General features: G+C 37.7%; 1 protein-coding gene across 2 annotated transcripts; it reads right to left on the bottom strand.

Moving 5' to 3' along the window:
* Nucleotides 1-2,347: 2,347 nt before the first annotated feature.
* Nucleotides 2,348-26,070, bottom strand: LOC113476929 (protein-glutamine gamma-glutamyltransferase 5-like). Of its 2 annotated transcripts, XM_026842939.1 has the most exons (16): nucleotides 25,952-26,070; nucleotides 19,999-20,071; nucleotides 16,966-17,043; nucleotides 16,408-16,506; nucleotides 13,921-14,100; nucleotides 13,380-13,622; nucleotides 12,312-12,430; nucleotides 11,696-11,824; nucleotides 11,266-11,443; nucleotides 10,207-10,339; nucleotides 9,118-9,221; nucleotides 8,771-9,013; nucleotides 7,118-7,444; nucleotides 6,079-6,236; nucleotides 5,618-5,751; nucleotides 2,348-4,646 (listed from the first exon to the last, which is right to left on the bottom strand). In XM_026842939.1, the coding sequence occupies exons 4-16, from the start codon at nucleotides 16,412-16,414 to the stop codon at nucleotides 2,954-2,956; spliced, it is 3,648 nt and encodes a 1,215-aa protein (XP_026698740.1). In that variant the 5' UTR covers nucleotides 16,415-16,506; nucleotides 16,966-17,043; nucleotides 19,999-20,071; nucleotides 25,952-26,070; the 3' UTR covers nucleotides 2,348-2,953. The 2 variants fall into 2 exon arrangements, with proteins under 2 accessions (XP_026698740.1, XP_026698739.1); XM_026842938.1 differs by lacking the exons at nucleotides 19,999-20,071; nucleotides 25,952-26,070 and having other exon boundaries at nucleotides 16,408-16,972.
* Nucleotides 26,071-27,321: the final 1,251 nt, after the last annotated feature.

Here is a 27,321-nt window from a genome sequence, read left to right as displayed (position 1 = left end):
ATAAATTCCAGTATTCCCATTTATTATGTTAAACCCTAGAAAGGGTAACTATAATAATGTATGAGAAATTGACTTTTTTTACCTTTACTGGCCTAGAAACAAGTGAATATATTTCCCTCACTTAAATGAGTGTGAACTGAGATTAAAATTAAAAATGTATTCCTGAATACATAAAGATGATAATACTGTATTCAATATCTGATCACTGTAACCGTCATGCTCGAGTTATCCTCCCATTTTCTAAAATAGACTTCTTTATGGATCACACCACATTACAGAATACTGTTAATCTTCAATATGTTAAATGCAATAGGAAAAAAAAAATAATTCTTGTGGGTTCTACTTCAAGAAAGTGCATGTGAGACAGCCAAACATGTCAGTTTTGGAGTAAAAAACACCACCACCACAAACAAAAAACCTCACAAACAAACCAACTCACAAAGAGATCAAAATTTTTGTGGAAATTTAAACCATCCCTCCTATGAAAGGAGATACCTTATAAAAACATTTAAGAAGGAGATCATTTAAATTCTGTTGTTTGGTGAGGGGTTTTGTTGTTATTGGTTTTGGGGTTTTTTTTGTTTGTTTAGGGTTTCCCTCCCAACACCAAATGAATATGAGGCTGTAAAATGGACTTTGCTAGGAGACTACAATCTACCTTTTGTTGTTACTAGGATGTGTGTGACAATAACACACTCAAAGTAATTTCTTAAGTATTAGAATAATTCTGAACTTCAAAGGATTTCTGTTATCCTCTATAGCTCTAATTACGATAAGCTTGATACAGTTTTCAAAAGCAATGTCTATTCGGCATATATGGCAAGAAGGGTGGGGAGCGTGTCGACAGCTCCAGTGACATTACTAGGTTGGGACTAAATCTTTGGCATTTTTGAAATATGGAATCAAGTTCATTCTCAGAAATGAGGGAAATCAGAGATGTCAAACCACTACTGGGAACAAAAATCTGAAATGTTATTTGGTAATGATGTAGGTGCCATGTATTATTAATACATTCTCCAAAAAATCACATTTTTTCTTAACTAAGCAGTGTTGGTATCTTTTATGTCTCTTCCTATGCCAACCAAAGATTTGTTCACTTTGCCATTTCTGTGGACTTTGAGTTTTGCATACCATGAAAGCAAAGGAAAAACTCATGCATCATTTACATGTGGAAGGTTTATTGTGAGCAAAAGGGATGACTGAGTTTTTGCTTTAATACCGAATCGAGTATTTCAGGTATAGCAGGAAATCTATACATTTTCCCTAACTTTAGATCTTATTTTGAAGTGTTGGTTTCAGACTTTAGGGAAAGGAAAAGGAAATATCGCAGAAATAGAATGGAAGGAAGACTTCATATTCCAACGCATCTGGAGAGATTGATTCCCTACTTTTGAAGAGGCATTACTGAAACAGATACCAAAACAACAGAATTATAGGTAGTTTTTAATTTTCTATTTTTATTGTTAGTCAGGCAAAGAAATTATCAGCAAATACCTAACAGAGACTATTGAAACTGTAAAAAACAAGTCACTGAGTTATGACTACCCTAGTACAATATGCAGGCAAATATTTCTTCTATCATACTCAGAATTACTATGTAGTGTTGATTGCGTTGGCATGTTCATAGCTACCATCTGACACCACACCTTTTATAAATACACAGGTTACTCAATCTCATCACAGAGCATAGGGGTGTGAACTACAGTGATACTACTGAAATACTATTGCTACATGACTGAAGATTATGCAGCACCAGCAAAATTATCTTACCACAAAACCCTACTAACACTTGCTACTAAAAATAATGGAGCACTAGAGGAAAATAAGTGAAGCATGGGAGATGTTGTCAGTAAATCCAATATCCTTGGAGCAAATCCAAAATTTCGGGGACAGTTCCATTACAACAATGTATGATTTTGATTCCTAAATCTCTGGGAGAAGGTTATAATTGAAACAGTACCAATTATCTGAAGAAGACGTAATACATTTTCATTCACCTTCTTAACCTTTCAGTTGGGAGGCCTGGGTGTTGGAAAGAAGGGATAACATCACACTTTCTTCTCTAGTTCAGATTTAGGAACAGAAGTTTCCTAGGTATATTGAATCAAAAAGGTACAGACTTGGAATTTAGAGCTTCCCCCATGAATCTAATTGCATACAATATATATGAGAAATTTTGGGACATACTACACGAAAAACATTCTGTTGTGAAAACCAATAAATTGGTATTAATCATTCATTGAGTTTTGCAGCCTTTCAAATCTAACCTTTGGATTGCTGATACTGGAACTGTAATACATCAAGAGTAGTAACACTAAATTTATTATAATTACATTTTTAAAAAAAAAACCTCTTCAGTTGATTTGTAACAATTTAATTACTCCATGACCTCCACAGTTTTCATTGCCTCCTAACTAAGAAAATATGAGTGCATGCAGAACTGACCTGAGCCACAATACCGGGCCTCAGAGGCCCCGTGTCTGTTAGACAAGATGTAAGGAGGTCTGCTGCCACCTCTTTGCAGCATCCCAAGGACAGCACATTTTATGCAGGGAGAGAGATTTGCAACTGAGTGCTGTAGCCTAGGGAGATGTGAGAAATACACATTGCAAGAAATCAAGAGAAGAGAGAGTGAAAGCACATCATTTATAAAACAGCTTGACCAAGCAAGTAAGTCTGATTACCTGCACTGTGCAACTATTGTCACCATGGCTCCACAGGGAGCATGTTCATTTGTCACTTCCACCATACCGTCTCAAGACATACAAGTATTACATCAAATGCATCCCTCAGCAGTCGGTTAGCAGCCTGCTTTCTGGCACATCTCAAATGCGTGGATAAATACTCAGGACTACACACGCTGCTCTCCATCACCCTATTTCTAACCTCTTTCAAAGCATCTGCACACAGGCTTTAATTCACTGGCTTTGGCTTTTCCCCTGGTTTCTCTCCATTACAGGTATTTGCGTTTGAAGTAGGTGAGACTGCTCCTCTCAGGGCTCCAGGGCGTGCGGGACCCCACCTGGGGCAGTGTGCTGCCAGAGGAGCGCGACCCCGAGCGGGGCAGGGTTGCATAGGCAGAGGTGGAGCGGGGTAGGGTGGTGTAGGCAGAGCGGGACAAGGTGTTGTAGGAGGAGCGGGACAGGGAGCTGTATGGAGGGCGCGTGAGTGCACCATAGGCAGTGCGGGACAAGTGGGAGTAGCCCGAGTGCCCCACGAGGCTCCATGCTGAGCGGGAGGTTGGTCCCCACGTGGATTGGGAGCCCAAGCGAGTGGTGGTGTCACAGGAGGGACCCCACTGAGGGCCGCACACTGAGCGAGACCCTGCGGTGCCCATGACCCGTGAGGCCGAGCGAGAGGTGGGGGTGTAGAGAGAGCGGGCTGTGGCAGCTGCCACGGGCCGTGGCGCCGGGGAGCATGGGAGGCAGGCTGCCGATGAGTCCTCGGGGCGAGCGGCAGGCACGCTGGCGGGGCGGCCCCCTGTGGCCCCCAGCGAGACGGAGGTGGGGGAGCACAGTGAGTGGGCTGCCGGGGGCCCCACTGGGCGGGAGGCCGGGGAGCACAGCGAGTGGGATGCTGGGGGTCCCACGGGGCGGGGGGCTGCGGAGTACAGCGAGTGGGCCACCGGGGTGCTCCCCATCTGCAGCCCTGTTGGGGTGGTGCTACGGGTGGTAGAACGGGGCACTGGGGAAGCTGCTGGGCCAGGGCCTGGGGAGCACATGCCATGGGCTACTGGGGCGCTCAGGGGTTGGGAGGACACAGTGGCCATTGGGCCACATGGAGCCTGGGTGGTGGGAGAGGGCGCGGAGCCACAGACGACGTGTGAGACGGAGGCAGCAGGCACTGAAACAGGAGCTGGTGCTGGCATTGGACTGCCGACGGTGTGGACCACTGGTGAGCACACGGGGTGGGATGGCGGAGCAGACATATGGGCAGGGACTGCCTGGGTTGCCACAGTAGGACTGGAGCCAGCCATGAAGTGTGTCAGCAGGGCACTCACCGCATTATTGGCGGGGACAGAGACAGAGTAGGACATTGATCCCCCTCCACCCCCAGGCTGGTGTGAGGGAGCAGGGCCCGTCTCAAACACCACATGAGGCATAGGGGGGCACACTGGGTTGGATGTTGGGGCAGGCATGGAGCCATACACGGTCGGAGGCATTGAGGTGCATGTAGCTGGAGGCACAGTCTCACATATGACACGGAAGCCAGGATCACATCCCAGGTCAAAACCAGGATTGACGCTTGGATTGAAACCTTGGTTGCAGATGGAGTTGCATAAGGGATGGCCTGCAGGGAGGTACACGAAGTCATAAACAGGCTGGCCCCCGGCACTGCAGTTTGGGTTGCACACTGGGATACATATATATTCACACATGGAGTTGAACGTAGGGTCCGCCACAGGGACAGGCCCAGAGCTGTTCATGGGGAGGGAGCCATTCTCACACACGGGGAGCGACCCATTCTGGCTGACGGGCAGGGTGCCATTCTGGCCGGTGGGGCAACACACTTCAGCCTTGGTGCATCCCTTGCAATAGGCAAACTTGTGGCATCCAAAATTGGCCAGGAGACGGTGGCTGCCAAGCCTGTAAGGTGTGAACTCCACGATGGTCCGCGCCTGTTGATTGGATGCCAGTGTTCCCAAACTGGACAGAGAGAAGGAAAAGAATTAGGAACTTGGGTAGCTCAGAGACCCAAAATGCTACAGAATAAATGTACACAATTCGGTTTGATTTGCTACAACATGTTTTCAGAGACAAGCTATTATGACAGCTTTGTTATTCTTGCCTTCCTCCAAAAAAAAACACATTCAGGTTTTGAAAAGCATGGTAACCACTTCTGTCCCAAAAGATGATTTGGAAAACTCCCACAGTCAGTTCTATAATTGGAACTGGAAATTCATTCACAATAATCTCTTGAATTCTTCAAAAACTTAGCACCTTTCTGCCTCAAAGGTGTATTTACTGCTTCCCATTTTCAGCAGTCTATGTTGGATTGGGCAGCTTTGTGGAATCAAACTCATTATTATTCAGTGAGAACAATTCCTAATTGCTTCCCTCAAAACTAGTCGTACTTCTGTCAGTTCCTGTCATGAAGAAGAGCAATGCATATTAATGAACAGCTACTTTTCCTAGGATGTTATAGCATCCTGGAAGTTTCCAGCTTCCCGTGATTAACGTGTTATGAGCTTAGAATGCATATTACTATTTCTCACTGTCATTTTCTAATTGTTCACGTATGTGGTGCTAGTTCATGAATATTTAGAGGAATTCTATTATAAACTCAATAGGATGGATTATAAGGGATGGAGAACCCAGCTAGAATTTCTTGTAAAGAAAAGAGTGCATTCCGTTTCAGACAGAAATTTGAAACACACACATAAATTAAATCTTGAGAAAAATGAAGCAGCAGCATATCTTGAGAGCTCTAAATGATCCATCAGTTTCAAGAGGAGTGACGCTTTTAATGAAGTCTCAAAGTAATAGAGGATAAAAGTCCTGTTCAGGTCCTAAACACAAAAATATCAGAACTATTGTCTTCCTCAAAACCTGCTCTGATCTAGCATACTTTAGATAACCCCCAATATTATCCCTATTTAAATAATTTGTGATCTTACTCAATGGTCATTGGCTCTTTGAATAAACCACAGCCTTCTAATGTCATTACACAGTTCTTCATATCTTCCTGGAGAGGATTGCAGAAGGAGATCTCTGCAGTACATGGTACTTTCAGCCTGGGCTGGCTCAGTAGCTAGTCAGAAAATAAACAAACATATTTCATGTTTTGTAACCCTTACAAAATTAACAATCAAGTAAATAAAATGTAAAAGAAAAAAGAAAAATAAAAGGATTATTCATACATGTTTCTGATTTATTTTTATGATCTCTAGACATCAATCTAAGTCAACTCTGTTACACATCTAAAATCACACTAATCTTGCTCAAATAAAAAAATACCATAAAAGAAAAGAGAAAAAGAAAGAATTTCAGGTTTATCAAGACTGTACTTAAGAAGTGGCCAGTAAGAGTCCCTAAGTCTGCTCCTTAGATCACAAATCTCATAATTAAAGGTTTTTACCTTTACAATAACAGGTGGCCTGTTGATCACAATATCCCTGCTCACCATCAGAACTTCTCCACACTCTGGGTCTGAGACAGCAACTACTTTCATAATGTTGTGATCACAGAGATAAGGTCCATATTGACTATACGATATACAGAGTGGAATTTTTTTCACTGTAAAACAAATTTTAATTATTTTTTCTGTTTTTTTGGTTAATATTTCCACTTTCTTTCCTCATAAAGTTTAACAGGCGCTTACAATGGTTTAATTAAATGTTAAGTTATCCCAGCATCTTAAAAACAGACATTATTTTTTCTGGCTTGGGGTGATACATAGCTACCTTCAACAACCAGCTTCACAGTTTTCAGTTAATAGAACTATATCAGTGCATTTACAAGGAGGTTGATTTATTATTATTATTCAAAATTTGGAAATGTTCTATTCCAGTGTAATTCTTAAAGCAATAATTCAAATGTAGTCAAATTAAAGCTTGGTAAAACAATGTTAGTATCAAGTATTAAATTTCATTTTATAATGATGTGTTCTAATTAAAGGGATCATTTTTCTTCAAGAAAAATATATTAACCATGAAAACAAGTCTTTATGTTCTGATACACCTTTGCACTCCCCAGCATATGTTATATGTAGAAATAATTACTTTAGTGTTCAAAACAAGTATTTTACGTGGGCTAATATCCTCTGGCCAAAGGAAAGAAATTGCTTTTCGGATAGAGAGCTGCATCTTTATCTTTGTACTGAATATAGAATCCAGAATTGAACTTTTAGTGGAAACAATTTTTTTAAACGATTGTAAGAATCTCTAAGCCTTGAGAAATTAAGGAAAGACTGTGATTTACCTGTCAATGTACATGTAGTATTGACACCGTGTTCATTTTTGAGTGATCAGTCTAAAGTGAATTTAGCTGTCAATATTTAACATTATATTCATTTCACTTCCCACCACTATTAGGAAGTCTCCACTAATCCTAAACCCCAAACTATCTCCTGAAAAGAACAGTGGACAAAAGGGTATTAGACAAATTCACCTTCTTACCTTCCCTTGGACCTAATGTGACATTCACACTGTCTTTCCAAAATTGATCCATTGGGCAACCACTATAGGTTATTATTTGTGCGCACAAATTAAACTTCAGGTTTTTGTTTTCACTACGCAAATTTTCAAGCACCCAATGCAGTTGAACATCTTCACCATACATTGGGCAGTTAGCCATCTTCAACCTCATGTTAATACCAGAGTCACTCAAAAATGGGTTTTTCAGGGATGATAACTCTCTCTCAATATGACAGTTGGAAGCATTGCAGTAGCCTGGGTGAATTCTTCTGTAAGCCCGGTAATAAGCTTCTTTGTTTTTCACAGAACCTGTTGACAAAGATAATGAATTTGCTGGAGGCACAAGAAGTCTTATCTACCCAAATAATAAAGATAATTAAATTTATTTCTCCTCCTTCCTGGAAGCTAATGTAGTGTCTTGGTGTAGAACAAATCCACCAGATAACAAAACACAAAATATGGTAGTCTGAATACATAGAAGATAATAAATATCTCAGAAAAACATTTAAAAAAAAATTTTACTCTAATTAGATACATTTTAAAAGTAATGTAAATTTCAAAAGTTATAGTTAGTGCAAAACTCAAAATATAGCTCTTTAGAAGGGTTAGGGTGAATATGAAATGCTATCATGTCTTTCAAAAGGTAAAATACACCATTCAAACAAAGAAACTACCAATTGTTTTCTTTTTCATACATGTTCAAACAAAACTGCAGAGCTTGCAATTTTACAATCAGCTGTGATCCACTTTTCATTTCTTTAGGCAATTTTGCTGGTTGAACTCCTACCTAGTACCGGAAGATGAAAATCAGTAATTAGTAGCCCAAAGTAAGAATGGCAGAATATCCTAATAATGGAAGGATTTTGTAAGTAAGCATATTTTCTGACAGACCTTGTGCAAGAAGCAACAAGAAGTTCATCCTGGGTTTAAAAGAATTTGGGGTTTTTAGATTGTCTAAAGTCTGGTAATATTTTAAACTACTGTACAGGTGAGACTAAAACATGTGCATATTTCAAGGGCTGGAAGGCAAGTCCTGTGAGGACTTCGGGTTTGTCTAGTTTGGAGAAAAGTCTGAGGTGTGACCTCACTGCTCTCTACAACTTTATGAGGTGAAGAAGTAGAGAAGTGCTGAGCTCTTCTCCCTGGAATCCCATGACAGGATACATGGGAATGGATTAAAGCTGAATCAGGGGAGGTTCAGTCCTGAAATTAGGAAGCATTTCTTTACCTAGACTGTGGTCAATACTGGAATAGGCTTCCTAGAGAGGTGGTTGATGGCCCATGCTTGTCAGTGTTTAGGAGGCATTTGGACAATGCCCTTAATAATATGCTTTAACTTATGGTCAGCCCTGAAATGCTCAGGCAGCTAGACGAGATGATCGTTGTAAATCCCTTCCAACTGAAATAGCCTAGCCTAGCCTAAATGGATGCAATTACTGTGTGCTTTGTTTGAATCATCTAAATGCTTTTAGAAGATTAAGAATCAAGATCTTTGAGCAGAAAGGCATCTTCCTCTTTCTCTAAAAATGAGAAATTCAAATTGTTCTACTCTAACACAGGACAGAATACACTGATACTTTTATATAATTAGCATTTAAATTTTCTTCTAACTCATTTAATGACTTTTCATCATACCTAGTTCATACTTGTAAGCCCCAGTGATATCTTCGAATTGCTCACTGCCAACACTCTTGGTGATAAGATGTTGTCCACATGGCCAAGTGTCGCAGAAAAATTTAGTTTTTTTGGCATTGTTTTGGGAAAGCCAGCCAACATAGTTCGAATTTACTCGAGAAAACATATGATGACCATCATAGTCCAAGTCCAGTTCCCCTTCTCTGATGCTTCGAACCCATGTAGGACCGCTGCAAGCTAAACCTAAGCCAGATAACAAAATTGTTATAATAGGTTGTAACCTGAATAGTAGAGAAACACAAGAACATAAGTTGATGAAAACAGTTACAGTTATAGTAAGCAGTTACCTCTGCCCGTTTCCAAAGGTGTTGGATCCAGACACTGCCAATCACCACAGCATTGATTTAGGTCTCTGCGAGCCATCCAAGATTCATTCCAGCAGTGATATCGCCTGTAGGATGAAGGAATATAGCATTAAAGACATCTCCTGGATCATCCAGTTCAATGTTTTATGATGGAGGAAAACCATGTCAGAGATAACCTTTTAATCAACTGAAGACTCTCTATGTCTTAGCACTGTTAATGATGTTTGGGGACAGGAGTTGTTTGTTTTGCTTTATATCACTCAGACTGGAAATTTGTTCCAGAACTCTGCAGACCTGATTGCAAAACATTCTTATAACCCTTTTTGTTTCTCAGTTGATAATGTACCAGCACAGTTGTTTTAAGTAGTTTATTTTCCTATCATTTTCTTCCTGTTCTTTAGAGGAAAAAAAAAATAAAATCACACACTGTCTTAGTATTCTTTTTAATGGCTTAACAAAGAATAAACCCTTAAATCTTTTGTGCTAAAATAAGATCGTCATTCCCTCCGTATTTCAGTTTGACCTCATATTTTTGACATGTGAAAGGGCAGAAAATTCATTAAAAGCTCTTACAGATCAGACTCGGATTCAAAAAAAAGTTCTGGTGTAGTGAAAATATGAACATAAGGTCAAGGGTAAAAATTCAAAATTCTGCTCTGATAAGTGATAATGTCAAAGTTATATGAACACGAATTGAAAGGTTTACAAGAATGAAGCAATCCATGATAAGGAGCCTCAAGAAGACAATGTAATTCTCAACCAAGTGATTACGACTGAAGATAATAGTCTTAATTTGTGATAAATTTTCCCTTGCATTTAATAATCTACTTAATATTTTTACGGCTACTAAGACTGATGGCCTTATTCTCACAAGTGTGGGGTCTTTTATCTTATTTGAAAATGTATATTGAGCAGACTGACTCGTCGGTAATTTTATGGTTTTGAAATACATTAGGAAACTGAACAGCCTTGCCATGCCAAAGAATAAGACACTGATTTGTTAGATGTATACTAGTCTTTCTATCACTTAATTTTGACAACCCAAAAAAAGCTTATTTATTTCTCATTTACCATAGCTTGTCTTTACCACACAGGTTTTTTCCAGTACAATCAAAAATCTCATTGATACCAAGGGGATTCTCAATTGAGCATGGAAAACAGAAGTTCGTGACAACACGGCTTGGAATTCCCAAACACCTCATCACTGCAAGGAAAAAAAATATTAATGATTAACTAATCAACCAAATACTTCACTTATTTTATAAATAATTTTCCTATATTCTACTCTGCAACTATAGAAACACAACATATAGGAGGCAATATTTGGAGCGCATTGATTCTGTCTTGGAAACTTCTTTTTAGTGGTTGAAAAGTAATCTGAAGAGAGCCTAGCAGAAAGGCATGGCTTGTTACTCTTCCAGCTTTAAAAACAACAACAACAACAACAACAACAACAACAACAAAAACACCAAAACCAAAAAAACCCACAAAAACAAAACCGGATCTGTTGTAAGTTCAAAAATAATAACCTGCATTAATAAAACACTATTTTTTTTAAACAGACTGTAGTACGTAAAGATTCAACTACAGAATATCAACAATTTTCTTCAATGTAGAAGCAGGTTCAAAAAATAAGTGGTATAAATTTAGAATTCTATTTTTTTTGTCTGTAGAGTTTAGTTCACTATTATCCTTTGCAGTAAAAAAAGCTAGTAGCCTGCTGCTTTTATATTTTGGAGGAGACATTGCTAGAAGTCTTCTTCCTCTTCATAACAGTATTTTTTTCTCATCCTTCAAACCTCACCCAGAGGATAAATTTCAGCTCAATGATGCTGCACTTGCTCTGTGTTTTAATAAAAGATGCAGTATTGAGAGCTGCATGGTATAAAGGTCACAGAAAAAACAGTACTGCTTTTCTTCACACTGTATAAGAAAGCAATAGGTTGATAATAAACGCTATGTTAGGAGCCATGCCTTACCATAAGAAGATAAATATATTCCATTTATTTTCAAGTAAAATGCTTATGAGTAATATATTCTTCTGGTAGCTTTTAAGGTCAGAGGTTTTTGATCCTGGATTTCTCTCTTCGTTTTTAGATAACTAGGTAAGGGCAGACTGAAATATCATACCTGTGCACATTACTGAAGCAAGAGACCCACAGTACCCATATCTGACCGGCCTGCATCTGCCATTGTACCACTGCTGAAGAATAGGGACACTTCCATTCCAGGAGAATGGTTTTGTTCCTTTCAGGTAATCATTGTTTTCTGGAATCTTCATGATACTGTTAGTGGTATGGCTGCTTATCTAGAAAGAGAAAAGAAAAACGACATTTTCAAATACCTGACTGTGTCTCCACATCCTAAGCATATCACAAAATCATCAGAGATTAGTGTTACAAGTTAGTTTTTCCTGTGAGTCTGAGCACAGAAAGGATTTTCCCTGCTACTCATATTGTGTTAGATTGCACTGCACTGCATACAGTGCAATTTGTCCTTCTATAATTTAATGAAGTGTGACCCAATCTATTCAGAGGTCACACACCACTAGAGGTCTTACCATATGATTTACCACCATGCTGACATGCACAGGATCATTGCGCCAGCAATGGTCACGATCAGAGCCATGATGGTAACTTGCACCCATGTCTAGGATCTTCAAGCAGATATCCAGAATCCCATCTTCAAACTGAGGAAAGAGAAGTTAACTCAGGTATCCTGGTATTCTGACATTGATAACGTTTCTTTCTTGTCAATAATCTAGGGTTTTTTTCATGCATATGAGCTGCCCTCTCTCCTCCCCTGTCTTTTTTTTTTTTTTTTTTTTTTTGCGTAGTTTTGTCTATCTTCCTGAAGGAAAACCAAAGGGAAAAACGTGTCATTTATGTTTATGTTTGACCAATGGAATAATTTTCCTTCAGCAGAACAATATTCTGCTTCACCTTTTCCAAGAACATGCTGCAGTTTTCTTAATTTTACTACAGAAGACTTCCTTCCAGTTGTGTGGGCTACAGTGAGATGTTCAAACATTTTGTTTTGTGCATGCATATTCTGGACTAGTCCTAAAAAGCTTTCGCACTCCATAACATAGCATGCATTTCTGAAAATATATGGATAACAATTCATTTATCTGCATATGGATGACATCTACTTCTAAACAAGTCTTCAAAAAGTACCTGTCCAAAATGCCATGGTCGAGAGGTAATATGCTTGTGAACTCCTTCATACAATATCCCATGTTCATTCAGAACATATTCTTCTCTATGGGCCTGGTTGTCCATATATACAGGGTCATCTGGAAAAAATGCAGAGCTATCAGTCACAATATGCACATTTCTAGCACTTCTGTATCTCCTATTTCACTGGATCCCTTTCTTTTCCTACCTATTTTTGATTTATACTTTTAAACATGTTCAAGGGTGCAGGATTTTTAAATGTTCACAGACAATTCATTTCTACTTACAGGCAGATATTATCTTTATTAAGTCTCCCCTGCTGTAGTAGACCTGAATTACAGAGCTTGCAATTTATCTTCACACTAAGCTGTTCTAGGAGTCAAATACTGTGCACTTAGCTTTGGGTATCTGATTTTGATCCATTCAAAAGCACAGACAATGTGCATATTTGCCATGTAATGATTTCTGCAAGGTCCAGAATTGCTTGTTACCAGAACCAGATCTACAGAATTTCATTTGTATTTCTACTGTATTATTTCATGGTGATACCACAGAATTCACAGAATGGTTGATGTTGGAAGGGACTTCTGGAGGTCTTTTCATACAACCCTCCTGCGCAAGCAAGGACACCTGAAGCTAACTACCCAAAACCATGTCCAGGTGCCTTTTGAATATCTCCAAGGATGGAGGTTCCACAGCCTCTCTGCACAACCTGTGCCAGGGCTCAGTCACCTTCACAGTAAAAAAGTGTTTCCTAATGTTCAGAGGAAAACTCCTGTATTTCAGTTTGCTCCCAATGCTCCTCGTCCCGTCAAGCCACTGTGAAATTGGGGGGGAGGGAAATTACACTACATCCCTATTACCATTAAGAAACCAAATCAGAACACTGGCTTAAGACACTCTTAAACTTGGAGGAAAAACTGAAAAATAACAAAACAAAATCCCTTCCTGTTTCTCATTATTTTGGTGGCTCCATCCCTTACTTACCAGCTAAGTAATAAATATATTCAACAGTTTTACTCATCACTAGCATTTTTCTTAAAACTATCTGATCACTAGAGTTCTTACCTGCACACCAAGGGTTAAAAAGGACATAAAAATCTCCAAGACATCGCTGATAGGTGTGACCACAAGATGTGATTTGCATATTGAGAATATAACGGCCAATGCAGGCATTGGAGGGAGGAAACACGCTGATATTGATGCATTTTGGCTGATGAACTTTGTGGGAAGCACTCCAGCAGGTTTGATCTAGACATCTGCCCATTGGGAAGGTACATTTTGTCTCATTTGATTCACAGGGTCTGAGGCCTTTTCAGGAAAATAAACATAACTACAATCAGACTAAATAAAGCACATGTAAAAGGCAAGTAATTTGCTTAGCTGTCTTTTGCAATGCAAAGCTCCCAAGGGTGGATTTCTTTTTCACTTGCCACTTCTGTAGCAGAGTGAGAAAACCTTACATGTTAGCAGAACTGCCTGAGCTAGGGGCAGGTAGCCTCTTCACACAGAAGATGAATGAGTAGATACTACTTGCCACTGAAGACTATGGGAAATACTACTTACCAGCAAAGGACTGGGAAAGACTACAGAGTTTGAGAGTGACTACCTGTCTCCACGGTGAAAATAGCCTGGTCCACGGAGTCATCCCATTCCCGATTTTGGAAGCGAGCATAGAAGCTGAAGGCTTGCCCTCTCCTTATTATCTGTTTGTCAGTTCCAAAGAAATGGGTATTATGAATCTGGCAGTTGGAAGGACAATTCAGGTCGACTTCTCCCAGCTCAATGACTGCAGCATGGAGAAAGGAACACAAAGGTAAAAACAGATAATTGAGTTCCCATCATTGGCTGAGGTGAAGATTACATGAAAGAGGAGAGAATGCTGAAAGACAGAGATAACTTTTTAAAAATTTATTCAAGGGTTCGTTCAAAAATCAGCAACACTGAGGTTTGGGCATAGGTCCAAAAAGCACCTTTGCAAGCTTACCACTTCTCTAGCTTGCAGGTGTAAACTTATATGATGCTTTGAGTTATAAAGCTGTGCTACAAGTTTCACATCTGTTATATAGTGCCTTCTTGCTTTATAAATACCTGATGTCAAGGGACAGTATTAGTATCTCTACTTGCAAAATTGATTTTGCATTATAATATTCTCTCCACATTACAACATGCTGCCTATAGACAATTACTTTTCAACTACAGCTAGACAGCAAACATCTATCTGCTATCAGTTGAGAGTTGTTTTTTATAGAATAAAATAATAAATTGGATAAATAAAAGATTTGATAACAAATGTAGGTGTTTGAAAGCCTAAGTAGCACTCCAAATGAGTTATGAATAAATCTCCCCCCCCCCCCCCCCCCCAATTTTAAATACTGTTAAATATGCATGAAAATGTCTAAATCTGCATTTCTAAAAGTCATAAAAGGTTTGCAGACATCTTTGAGGAACTTGAAGCAAAAGGAAATATTCACAAATTGTGACATTAAAAAAAGTGCTGACAATATATCCCAAGCACTATGATTAGCTTGATAAAATTCTTAGCTGATTCCCCCTTAGGTATCTTGCCTGGATATCACTCATTTCATAGGGATAATTAAAATCCTGGTGCCAGAAGGATGGGTGGCAACACTGATTTTTACTTATTTGCATACAACTTCTTATTTTCAAAAGTGTTTCACTCTAATTGAAGACAATGGGAGCCACAGATTCTCAGCAGTTTTGGAAATTAGGCTTACTGAACTACGAAGTCATGTATATTATTTTAATTCTACAAGGTTAAGTTTGGGCCTGCTAAACCTACAGAACAGCCAAACAATGCAACACTCTGTGTTGGCACTAAGTTGAACACAGAGTTGTTATTTAGGGGAAACTAATTTTTCCCATCCAGAAACAAGGGTGTATCCACATAAAAGGAGACTCTTAGCTAAGGCTATGGGACCGGGACACTTTTAACGCAAAGCAGTGGAGTTTCCCAGGATCACAGCCTGAAGTAAATCATAATTAAAATTAATTGGGAGGGGAGTACGGGTAAGGAACAAGCAAAAAAAAAGAACAAAACCCCAGCTTTTTCTGATTTGTTCCCTTGAACTAAAATAATTTCGTTTTTCATCTAACAATTTAAATTTGGTGATGAATTGGTCATTCAGCTCTTCAGCAGAAATCAGCAGAAAAATGCAAACCTGGGCATTACCCATGTTAAAAGAACACACACTATCAACCACAACCAAAATATATGGCAATGCATTACACCATTATTGCTCATGAATGCACTATATCTGTTGACAAGAAAGAGTTCTGGTTCAACAGAAAGGATTAGAAGTGCTTATAGCACACATGACCAACATCTGTGGTCAAGAACACTGAAAGAACCTGAGAGATCCTCGCCCATCCTCTGGAGGCGTTTATAAACCCAGACAGCTACACTTCATTCACTCATTAATCCAGCTGAACCAGAACATCAGGGAGTTGAGATATTACATGTTTCACAGGGAAGTTCTCTAAAGCCAGCCCACAGTTTGCTTATCAAAGTTAATTATCACAACCGGATCACAAAGGAGTTAACAATTGCCTTCTTAAGCAAAGGCAGCTCAGAGAAAATACGAAAGGCTAATCAATTTCACATCTTACTGAGCTTCTCTCTCTGGTAGAAACTCAGTCTTCAATACCAGTCACTGCGTTTTCTCTATCAATTCACTTTTTGCCTTCATTGCAGAGAGAATACACCAGGTATCCATTGTGAAATAATTGCTTCCAGCATGAGAATACTAGAAAACTAGTACTTAGTAGTTTATGTCAGCGATAAAAGGCATTTCTTTTACATGCTCTTTCTTATTCTCAGAGAATTGGCTGTTTTTTCACCAATTCTTCTCCATTGCTCTCTTTATCCTTTATAAAAGGAAAGGTTTTTTTTTCAGAAGTTGTTTTTTTTTCTTTCTCGCTCAGTCCACAAATAAAATATAAACCATAGAAGTAATCCCTAGATTCGATTCCATATAGTAATATGTACAAATTTTTTTTGTCCTTACATCTGACCATTTAATTATTTTCTCTTTCAGTACTGAGTCAAGTGATAGTAAAGTTTCAAGACACTCACCTTCCATTTTTCTTCTACATGTACTGGTATCTGAAGCACAGAACTGGTGGAGGTACCTGCTCCTCAGCAAGATGCAGTGCAAGGTCTGGCTGATCTCCTCTGTGAACCAACCTAATTTCCTCTCAGTAACATTTATATTCAGAACTAAAAGGCTGTCACACATATTGCATCAACAAAATACCAGTTTACAAAAAGGCCCCACCCATGTGTCTACTGATGCTCATAAATGATTCATTTTAACTTCCATCATTATTAGGAAGAGTCCTGCGGCTGGAGGGAGAGGTCTTCGTACCTCACCTGTACTCTCAACATCCCACAGCTTGCCATGTCTCAAAAATATTTTAAGATCAGGATGAATCTAAACACATTTTGATGTAAGCCATTATTTTTACCCATTTAAAGTTCCCATAAATCCCAGCACCTACTGTTCCCCTTTGGCTAGATATCTTCAATCACCTACAGGAAAGCAATAATGAACACTAGACTCAAGCTGAATTTAGACTCCCTGAATAGGATCACCAGTAGACATTTTTATTATAATATAAGCAGAAATCCCACCTTTCAGAAAGTCTACATAGCACTGCTTCCAAGTGGAGGTCAGAGTAAAATGAACAGTTATAAACTTTCCCAACTAAACTGTAAAATAAACAGAAGACATACATTAAATGCTTTAAAAGATGACAGTAAAATTTAATTTAAAGATTACAAAGTTTACCTATACTTTATGTGTATTCATGTTCTAGCACACTATCACTTTTTCAGGTTCTTAGCTTATTCCACCTCCCTTCCCCCAAAATTATATATTTGAGATTTTTTCAATAATTTTTGTGAAGAGAAAACTTTTAAATATTTTGACACAAAAATGTATTATCTTTCTTAGGTTGCAAAAATATTTAATAAAATAAACCAAAACAATTACAACAGTGTTCTCTCTGCACACTCAGTGATGAAGCAACTGGCCTGCAAATAGGAGAGATGGATTGAAATTTCCTCTGACAAAACCAGAACAAGCATTTGCTACCACTGCTTCCTATCCTGCTTCGGCCTCTATGCCAAGCTTCACTCCATAAAGTATCCTTTGAATCTCTCCAAGTTATTCTACTTTGGATTAAAATACCCCTTAAAACTAAAAAAAAAAAAACAAAAACCAAAAACAACCCACCACAAAAAACACAACAAAACCAAAACAACCAAAAATTCATTCATTGATATAGAAAGAACAGAATGACTGAAGTTCAGTGATTTGCATAACTGCCTGGATTCTAGACAGTGCTTTAAGAAATCATAAAATGAAACAGCTTAACTAACAGCGAAATAACTTAGTAAGCATAACTTAACAGCTCAGGTATTGTGAAATAATTTCACAGAAATTAAACCACAGAAAAAATCAGCACATCAGCAGAGGGTTTGGAAGAGTGGTTAAAATAGTTGTTTGATTGGTGCATATGAAAGTGAACATAATATTCAATGTGTTCATATTTGAAATTTGTAAATATCTGGCTAGTCAGTAGGCAGACATGAAAAAATGTGTGAATCCTAAATGTTTTATCAATTCCTCATATATCCAAAAGCTTTCTTACTATTTGACTATGAAACTTCGACTCATTTAAAAATTAAACCCAATACTATTCCATAAGAAATTATTTAGTAGCCATAAACACATAATCAACTAAATCAACCCATAAAATGGGAATGCTAGTGGTCTAGCCACCCATACGAAACCTGCCTATAAACATATGCCTATACTAGTGTCCGGAGAACAGAAAAGTACCAAAGTTGGTCATAGTTTCCAAGAATAAATTAAAATCCCTTAAAATACACCTAGTTCAATCACCTGCCTAAAATATTTTGGTAAAGGAAAGCCTGTGACAAATAAAAGAAAACAAATAAGCATCAGTAAGTGGCCACACCTGTGGGTTCAAAGAGACTTAATTAAGAGTTTAAAATAATAAAAGGCCTGAATCAGGAGAGGAACACTTTCTGTATGTATATGAGTCACTGACTTTAGTAAGTATGCTTGCTTAGATGCTTGAAGCTGCTTTGGTGCCTATCTGTCTCTGCAGGATCACTATATATATACCCAGCCCCAAAGCAAAACTTCCCAGATACCCAAGTTCTTGCCTATCCATGTTTGCAAAGCCATCCAATTGCTGTTGCCAGCTCACAGCTATCAGACTGGTTGGTCCTCTCACTCAAGCCCAAGTCGCAAGTGCCTAAAGTAAGAATCTCTAACAAAGTAGAAAATCATAGCATACCAGCTCTCTAGGTGCTCTCAGTCAATTCTTATCCCCTCTTGCCTTCTAAGACCTGCATCATATGAGTTGGACTCAGGTAGTCCATGCAACAGGGCCACCACACTACAGAAAGAGGCATTGGAGACTGAGCTCAAACAGGAAGAAGTAGAGATACGGTTCAAAGAAAGGTTTTGCCTCTCAGCTTATGGGCTGTCTAAATACTGGTGTGTCCTGACTGTTGACCTCCAAGGCAGGTTGCTGCCCTCTATCCAAGGAGTCTCCTCCTGGATAGAAACAGTTCCCCTCCCTGCCTTATAGCAAAGTACGCCAAGCTACGGTTGATAGTCTTTTGGTCCCAACCTGGGGTGCTTTCCCCCTCTGCCTCCATCTTTTTTACTAATATTTCAGTCATAGTTCACTCAAGCTGTTCTCTTCACATTACTACCGTATCTTACTTACACATCCAACATTCCCTGAAGTGTACGAAAAAGCTGATATGCTTGATACAAGCCTGAAAATTCTGCAGGATAGCACATTTATGAGGATTTAGGCATGTGCAATATTTAAACCATTTAGTTATTAGTTTCTTCAGAGACCTTGATTTTGGCCCTTACTGCACAAGCATCTATACCATAATAGTTTAGAGGGAATTTTTAAATTTTTGGAGTAATCGGTATTTAAAATAGTACAGACTACTTTTACCTTTTACAACAGTTTGGTGGGGTTTTTTGTAGTTTGTTTTTTGTTGGTGGGTTTTTTTTGTGTTTTTGTTTGTTTGTTTGTTTGGGTTTTTTTTAATATTACTTGCATTACAACAGACTGACATATGATAGGCATTAATAATTCAAGTGGTATGCCTGCTAAGGCTCTGAAATCTTCATGGCTCTCAATTGCCCATTATGCCACTAGTAAAGGGCAAGGATTGAACAACAGGGCACCGCAATCACAGAAAGAACACCTGTGAATGACACTGGTGCAGTTCCACAGCATCACTAATATATTCGGGAACAGTAGAGAAGTCACAGCAATCAAGCATCCAAGGAATCCTTTCAAGAAAAAGGAACACAAAATGACAGCTCAACAGGGGATAAAGGAAAGAATCAGAAAATATGTCAATTGAGATTAAAGTGTTTTGGTGAAAGTGTCATCTACTGGAAAACTGGGGTAACTACAGAGCTTTAAAAAAAAAAAAAAAAAAGCTACTCAGTTTAAGCATGTGTCCATAGGCAGTCCTAAAGGCCACTTTTTGCACTTGGTCATATAATTGTATTTCTTTGATCACTGGACCCGGAGTTCACCTTATTAACAAAGTTACAATTTGGTAGAAACAGCAATGAGTAATGGAGTAAAAAGTTACCTTTCAAGTTGGGATATTTGAAGTCATTAACTGGCATCGCTATCTGCTCCCAAGAGTTCAGGAATATTCATGTCTAACAAGGAAAGGGCATAGAGAAGAAAAAAAAAAAAAAAGGATGCTACAGATTAATGCTAAAATAAGCACATGTTTGTTAGGATTCCACATCTGACATTTAAACGCTTTATACTACAAGGACAGAAGGCTGTCAAAGTAACATGAACTCTGTCACACAACACACCCATAAATTTCTTAAAATTCATAAATCAATTTGCAGTGAGGGTGCCTTTCATTAAAGAACCTGAAAGCACTAGCAGCTACTCTCTTGAGTGTAAGAAGTATTACAACATGCTATTTACAGGTGAATTAGGACAAAGAAATGCTTCAAATGAAATCTTAAAACGAGAAGCCTGTGTGCTTTAAGTAGTACATGGCAGCTTTGTCTTTCTAGAAGCTGGAGGAAATTAGTAGCATTAAATAATTACAGGTGGTTTCTGACACAACAAAACCACCAGTCTTCATACAAAGAAACCAAAAACCCCTTCAAGGCATTCCCATCCAAGCTGGTCCATAGGACTCGCTTTGCATTCTGATGAAGCTACTTGTTCTCTTGTCTCTTAGTTTTACTGGGTTTCCATTAACTGTGTAAGCCACTTTTTCATTCCATGTAATAGGATTTTTTTTTCCCCAGATATCCACAGTGCTGATGAGAAAGACACACACCTATAATGTTGCAGTATATGCAGAATGCAGAAAGGTCAATTATAGGATGTGTACCTCTAAGAGCAAGCACCAACACCATCTGTGCTTAAGGCATATTGTCATATTTAGAACAGAACTCAGGTAGAATGCTAACCTGAGTCATACTGTAGGCCTTACTTCTGTACTTCACCTTTGCTCTACAGCACTTCCAGAGTTGGTTTTTGTTTTGTTTTATTTTTCAATTGGTTCTTTTTTTCATGTACCTTAATAATAGTAGCAACAGTGACCGGGTTAACTTAAAAGAATAAAACTATAAACATTGCATAAATTGCCATTAATAAGTTTCAATAAAAATAAAAATTTTGTCTCCCAAAAAATAAACCCAACTAACCCAAACCCAACTTCTTTTCACAAACTGAAGCTAGAATTCATAGCTGAGTAATGTGCCAGGTAACTTATTCTGAGTACTCTAAGTTCACTTTCAAATGAGCTTGTTCACAACTGTATTTAAAAACAGAAGTGGAATAGGCTAGCAGTACTGTAAATTCAAAACTTAGCTCACAGAGCAGTAACTTTCCCACACAGAGAATCCTATAAATCACCAGGTCTGTGATTATAACTCACGAGTCTAACGGCGCAAGCAATGGAGTAGATGCCATGGATCTTATACAGGGACAGGCAATGCTAATTGGAAAAGATTCAGTCTGAGCAGTGTGAATTAAAAGAATAAAACAAGGAGGGACATTTACTGGGTTGCATTGCAGGAGGTTTGAGGCGCTCTGGAAGAATGCAATTTGGCTCCTAGACTCCTTGGTGTTTTAAAAAAAATTCTATTTTCTCCTCTAATGCTTTTTTGCAGATGTTCACTTAAAATTTCTTTCTATAGGAGTAGAGCTCAACATCTTGAAGCACAGGTCTAAAATACAGATCTTCATCCCAGCAAAAAGTAAGAGTTGAGTACTGATATTTACAATATAAAGAGCTCTTACTTTTACCTGGGAACTCTATAATGTTAGATGAAAAAATATTTTGTTTCTGACAAACTGAGTTCAGCACCTGCCTGACATAACTTTTTTGAGATTTCTAAAATTTCCCATGAATTGCTTATTTTGAAGTTAAAAAATATGTACTTACATTTTGGTTTTATTTCAAACAGTTGAAGTAAACTACTCATAAGTTAAAATTAACAGGGAAAAACTCTTAAAATTTTTGGCTGTTTCAGATCTCTGTAGTGGATATCTTACATGTATACACAACATAGTACATAAAGAAGATAGTATTGTGTATGAAGAGTAAGAAAGACTCCATGTATCAGAAATGCAAACCCCAATTTTTATTCTTTTATATATATATATATACACATATATATATACACATATATATAGACACACACACACACACACACACACACTTCCTTCAATGAGAAACAGCGTAGTAACTTGTAGGCTCCAATGTCACATATTTGGGCAGGGGAAAGAAACAAATATATTCCAACTCATTTGCAAATTTTTAATTTTTTTTTTTAGATTATCAGGCCTGATAGCTGGTGATTTCTCTGCTCATTCAGGAATGATTAGACAGCAGGTTTGGGCAGACAAACTAATACATTTACTGGAACACCAGGCAATAACATTGCTCAATTGGTATCTGCCTCAGGTTTCAGAGTCTTTCCAATAGTAGGGGATTAGCAATTGGTTTTAGTGAAACATGGAGCTCTGTTTTCAGCAGTACAAATACAGCACAAGACATAGAATGAAAAGTGTCAAAGAGGGATAGGGAGCTGGAAGAACTGGTTTAGATGGAGGCAGGCAATAGCACACCCCAAAGCAATAGCTACTGACCCCCATGTTGGAAGTATTTTAATGGGTTTGTTTTAGATGTGTAATATGCTTTATTCCACTTCTGATTGTTCATCCAACTCAAACTCTGCTCTTTCAACAGATTTTTACCTCTAGTTCATTACTGTGTTATAAGGAACAGGCAGCTCAACTCAAACACTAGTGGCAATGTATGAAAGGTCAAAACATAAACCAGGACTAGCATGAAGACAGCTGATGTCTCTCCATATGAAGCAGTAAATACTTCCAGCTCCTGTACAAACATGGTGTACAAACATAATCTTAGAATGATGCAGCAAGTAATACTACCAACTCTTTTACAAACACAGCTGCATGTACACAGGTATAAATGCCAACACCTTTCTTTGAAGGCATTTGTCTCCCTTTACTAGAAGTTCCTGAGTCAGGCTTGCTTTACTTCAATAAACATTCTTGGCTTGTTTTGAGATCTCTGCCTTTTGGCAAGATGATTTTTCATGTGTCATTTAGCACCTTAATATATCGTGGCCATAATCAGAATTTTAACAAGACCAGTACATAGTATTTTATCTTTTCTACAACAGTTTCTGATACACACTTCATTTTATATTTATTAAACTTTACTAAGTAAAATAGCCCTTAACGTATCCTATGAAAGCCATAGAGATGCTACTATCTTGAAAATTAAAAGATATCATAACAAAATGAACTATCTTAGCTTAAGTTAGATTCAATATACAGCTTTCATTCAGTAAGCATTAGACACAGAAAAGTTGTATTAGCACACAGTGCAAATGCTTTGGCAAAACACTGTGCAGTTATTATTGATTAAGCATCAATTTATACTACCAAAAGATATTGGAGAGTTCAAAAGAACATACCTGGTTTGGTTGGTTGGTTGGTTTTACTTAGCAGGATGCAGTATATAATGTCATTATGCTCAGTGGACTGAATTTTAAGTAATTTAATGATCTAAGTTAAGACTAGTGTAAGGTGCTAGTTTCATCTAGTCATGCTTTGTTTTATCCTGAAAATTGGCATGGACAACTTATTTTCATAACTCTTCATGAAATTCCTTCACACATTATAGAAAAGAATGGCATAGGACAGAATATGAATCCTTTTATATCAAGATGACCAGTAATTCAGGTATGATTGGCTAAATACTGCTCCCCCATTATACACAGGCAACTTCTTCACCTAACACATCTGAGCAAAAATTCATGATGCTGATTTTTTTTTTCATATTAAATAATTTTCAGTAGAAAATCCAGGGTAAGATTCTGCTTTCAGTTACTTTTATGGTTGTTCCGATGTATTCCTAAGTACATAAACCCTCCATTTTTCAGCTGATACGCAGAAAGAAAATCCAGCTCATACCTTCTTGGCACTTCACTATCAGAAGTGAAGAATACTTCATTAACCCAGTAAAAAAAAAAGTGGAATGACAACTTAATTGCATCATGAAAATAAGCAGGGACACATCTACACACCCAGGTATCACATATTTCAAGCAGCACCTTCCAGTTTTTCTAGTCAGCTTTTAAATAGGACTATAGTTTAAGGACACACTAAAACGCTTTGGGCTAGTTTACTACATGCCAGCATGGATTCTCTGCATGCTGAAGTTACAGTACCCATAACCTTGTTTTGCTGCCTTTTAAACAAATCCAGCTGTCTTCAGTAACGTCTTTGTCTAATCCTGCCTTCAATTATGCTTTAAAACTTTTTTTTTTAACATCAGGTTTCTCAGTTTCTGTGCAAAGAAACTGAATATTCATAAGCTCTATTGCAAGTAATATTGCTACACTTAGAAATCAGTAAGAATATCAAGTCTATTCTTTGCTGGTTTCGAACACCACACATTAGAGAGTGCCATCCTAACATCCTATACAATAATTTGAAATGAGTTATTTTTTCATAAGCACACATCCAGCTGAGCAATAATTACAGTAAAATGTGCTGTCATCTTTCCAAAGAATAGTAATTAGGGATATGAGCCTGGCTGTCTTGTATGCTTAGAGAAACATTTTTTCTTTCCAGCTAGTGATCATCCAAAGAGTAAATCATTAAAGGGAAAATAGCAAAGGGTGTGGATAGTGGCTGCCGTCAGCCTTGTGCACTAGTTCCAAACTCTGTCATCTTCCTTTGGAAGAGAAAGCATGACGATGCAGAAGTTAAATTTTTTCATCCTTCTTTGGAGAAGAAAACAAGTACAGGGAATTCACCTTGTTATTTAATGATAGTAATACTTAAGTACAAATCTCCCATATTTCTCCCCCTTTATTGATCTGTAAAAGCATCTTTATTAGACTATCCTTATTACATGGAACAAAGAGTCAAAGACCATCTAATACAATAAGCAACCATGTATCTAAGATTATCATAATAATTAAAATCAACACCTAAGAGCACAGGCATGTAAATACCCCTCTGTCTGAAACCTTGGAATCATCACCAGTTTTCCTTTCTCTAATCAGACCAAGTTTTAATGCTCACATACCAGTGTGAACTGATTGCCAAGAGGAATGAAAGACCTCTGGTGACGTATCACAGCTCCCTCCCACTGAAAAGAAGAATCATTCCTGTTACGTACATAGGTAACAAGTACCTAATTAACAAGAACCTGGAGTTCTTTTTTGTTTAATATCTTAATGTCAAATAACATTTAAATAATTACTACCAGCTCTTTAGTATTATTTTTATTATTTTTCAATTAACAGTACAAGTGTAACCAGCACCTGCTTTGCAGTTTTTCGAGTGATACACAGAATCTATTATATAACGAAAGTACCAACTACAATAACATTTTCTTGGGACTTAGGGGAACCAGCTTCCACAGATATAGGAGAAGCTACTTCATGCCAAACAGAATGTGTGACTTTAACTCATATCTTCCAGACCACATGTGATTTGTTAAGCCCTTCGGCAAAGTTTTCTTCTCTCCACCAGCCAGGTGAAAAAATCACAGCGTTAATTAAATGAGCACCTCTTTTTTCTTTTCTCTCTTTTTTTTCAGCTCAAGTACAGCAAATTATGTGAATTCCCCACCCTCCCCCAATGAGTGAGCATATTCCAATGAAAACCTTTTTTTTTTTTTCATCTACTGATAATTTTGAACTTGTCAGAAAAATATTTTTTAGGACACAGGACATATCAGCATGATAAAAACTGTGAAGGACACAGTAAAACAGGACTGAGAGACTACTGTTTAATTAAAAAATGCTCCCCTTTTCCAAATACATTAACCATTTTTATTTTTTTTTTTAAACAAGGAAATGTCATCAAATCTATTGAATATTATTCCACTTCCAAGTATTTGGTTTTCCCCCTCCAAGGAATAATGCAATTCATGTTTTGCATTTGTCAACCAAAGTACTGCATACAAACCACAGGCACGTTAAGACACAAAGCAACACATATTTCATCAACCTCACCTTGATGAAGCAGGTTTGTAAATATTCCTGAAGCATGTTTTGCCCACTTTGAAGAAATTCCAAAAGTGTGATGGCTGCGACTCATGATTGGGATATAAAAAGTTTTAAAACTGGTAACATTCCACAGCAATATAATTTAAACAAAACCCCAGTAAAATATTTTAAAACACAGGACACAAGATTAGAGCAATAATGTGTTAGGGCATTATGCAAGATTTATAAGCACCTTAGTTACAACCTGCATGAGGCACTACAAGCAAGCTAATAACACACAGCTCACGGTTTAATCCCAAGACAATAACAAGAGATACGTATTTTTTTAAATGTTTGATGTTTGACAAACAAAACTGTAATTATAGGGATATTCCCATTTAGCTGTGTATAAGTAATGGTGAACACTTTATAAAAGCCTCATGCACAGAAGGAACAGGCCTAGCAGCACCCTCAAAGAGCATGTCTATCTAACATTTGTCATTTACCATGGTCAACAAATCACTCTCGCAGAACAGGTTACATATTTGTACTGAAATTCCACTGCCTTCATTACAACATCAAAGAGCTTCCAATCTAGGAAAACATCAGGGCTGATCTGGAACTCAGAACTGGTTTGTTATTATGACACTTTTTCTTTAACTGTTTTTATGTTTATGGACAAATATGTATAATAATTTACATATTATATATTATACTAGGATAGCTATATGTTTTTCTAGTCTTTTCTAATACTGAATGTATGCCTAACTCTCCCATTGCCTTTTGTGTAAAAAAGTTGCAATAGATTTTCCACATTGAAAAAATGATTTATTAGATGTTTTAATTAAGTAAATCCAACACATTCTGACTATTTCCCTGAGCAAAATATATTATTCCCATGATTTTTCCCCATACGCTTTCAATTTATATTTATCATTTGGGGGAAACCATGATGAAGTTATGAACCAGAGTAATTTGTTCTGAAGTAATTTATAATCTGCTGAAAATTAGATAATGCTTTCCTGCGCTTCAATGTTTCTTGATACAAATTAATTTTGCTTACATATCAATCCTTGCTTATACCATGAAAAATCTGTATTCAAATCTGTTTTCTGCTACTGTACTGACCTTTGAAAAGTATCTGTTCTGACAATCCATCAATACAATATAAAACTTACAGAAGTTTAGCAATATCTGGCAGTTTAAACACTTAACTTTCTGAAACACTCAGGTTCCACTCTTTCAAGTTCATTTTGAAAATTATATTAAGAAATTCTTGGAGTAATAAGAATAATAAGACCAAGTAAAAATGACAGAACATAACAGAAAAACAGCATTACTCCTTACCAGACATATTATTAACCTGACTGTGACTTTTTCTTCCCAACCTTAAGAGA

This window comes from Athene cunicularia (genome assembly GCF_003259725.1).
Source record: "Athene cunicularia isolate RWA chromosome 2 unlocalized genomic scaffold, athCun1 chr2_part1, whole genome shotgun sequence".
NCBI lineage: Eukaryota > Metazoa > Chordata > Aves > Strigiformes > Strigidae > Athene > Athene cunicularia.
Note: the sequence above shows the minus strand (reverse complement) of the source record. Positions and strands in the feature narration are given on the sequence as shown.

Excerpts from the sequence above, each read along its gene's own strand:
- LOC113476929 (XM_026842938.1), bottom strand. The coding sequence starts at position 16,570 with ATGTGTGACAGCCTTTTAGTTCTGAATATAAATGTTACTGAGAGGAAA. Across the intron at positions 7,445-8,770 it reads GGCTTACAAGTATGAACTAG|GTTCTGTGAAAAACAAAGAA; the intron begins GTATGATGAAAA and ends CTTTGTCAACAG. Across the intron at positions 5,752-6,078 it reads GGCCACCTGTTATTGTAAAG|CTACTGAGCCAGCCCAGGCT; the intron begins GTAAAAACCTTT and ends TTTTCTGACTAG.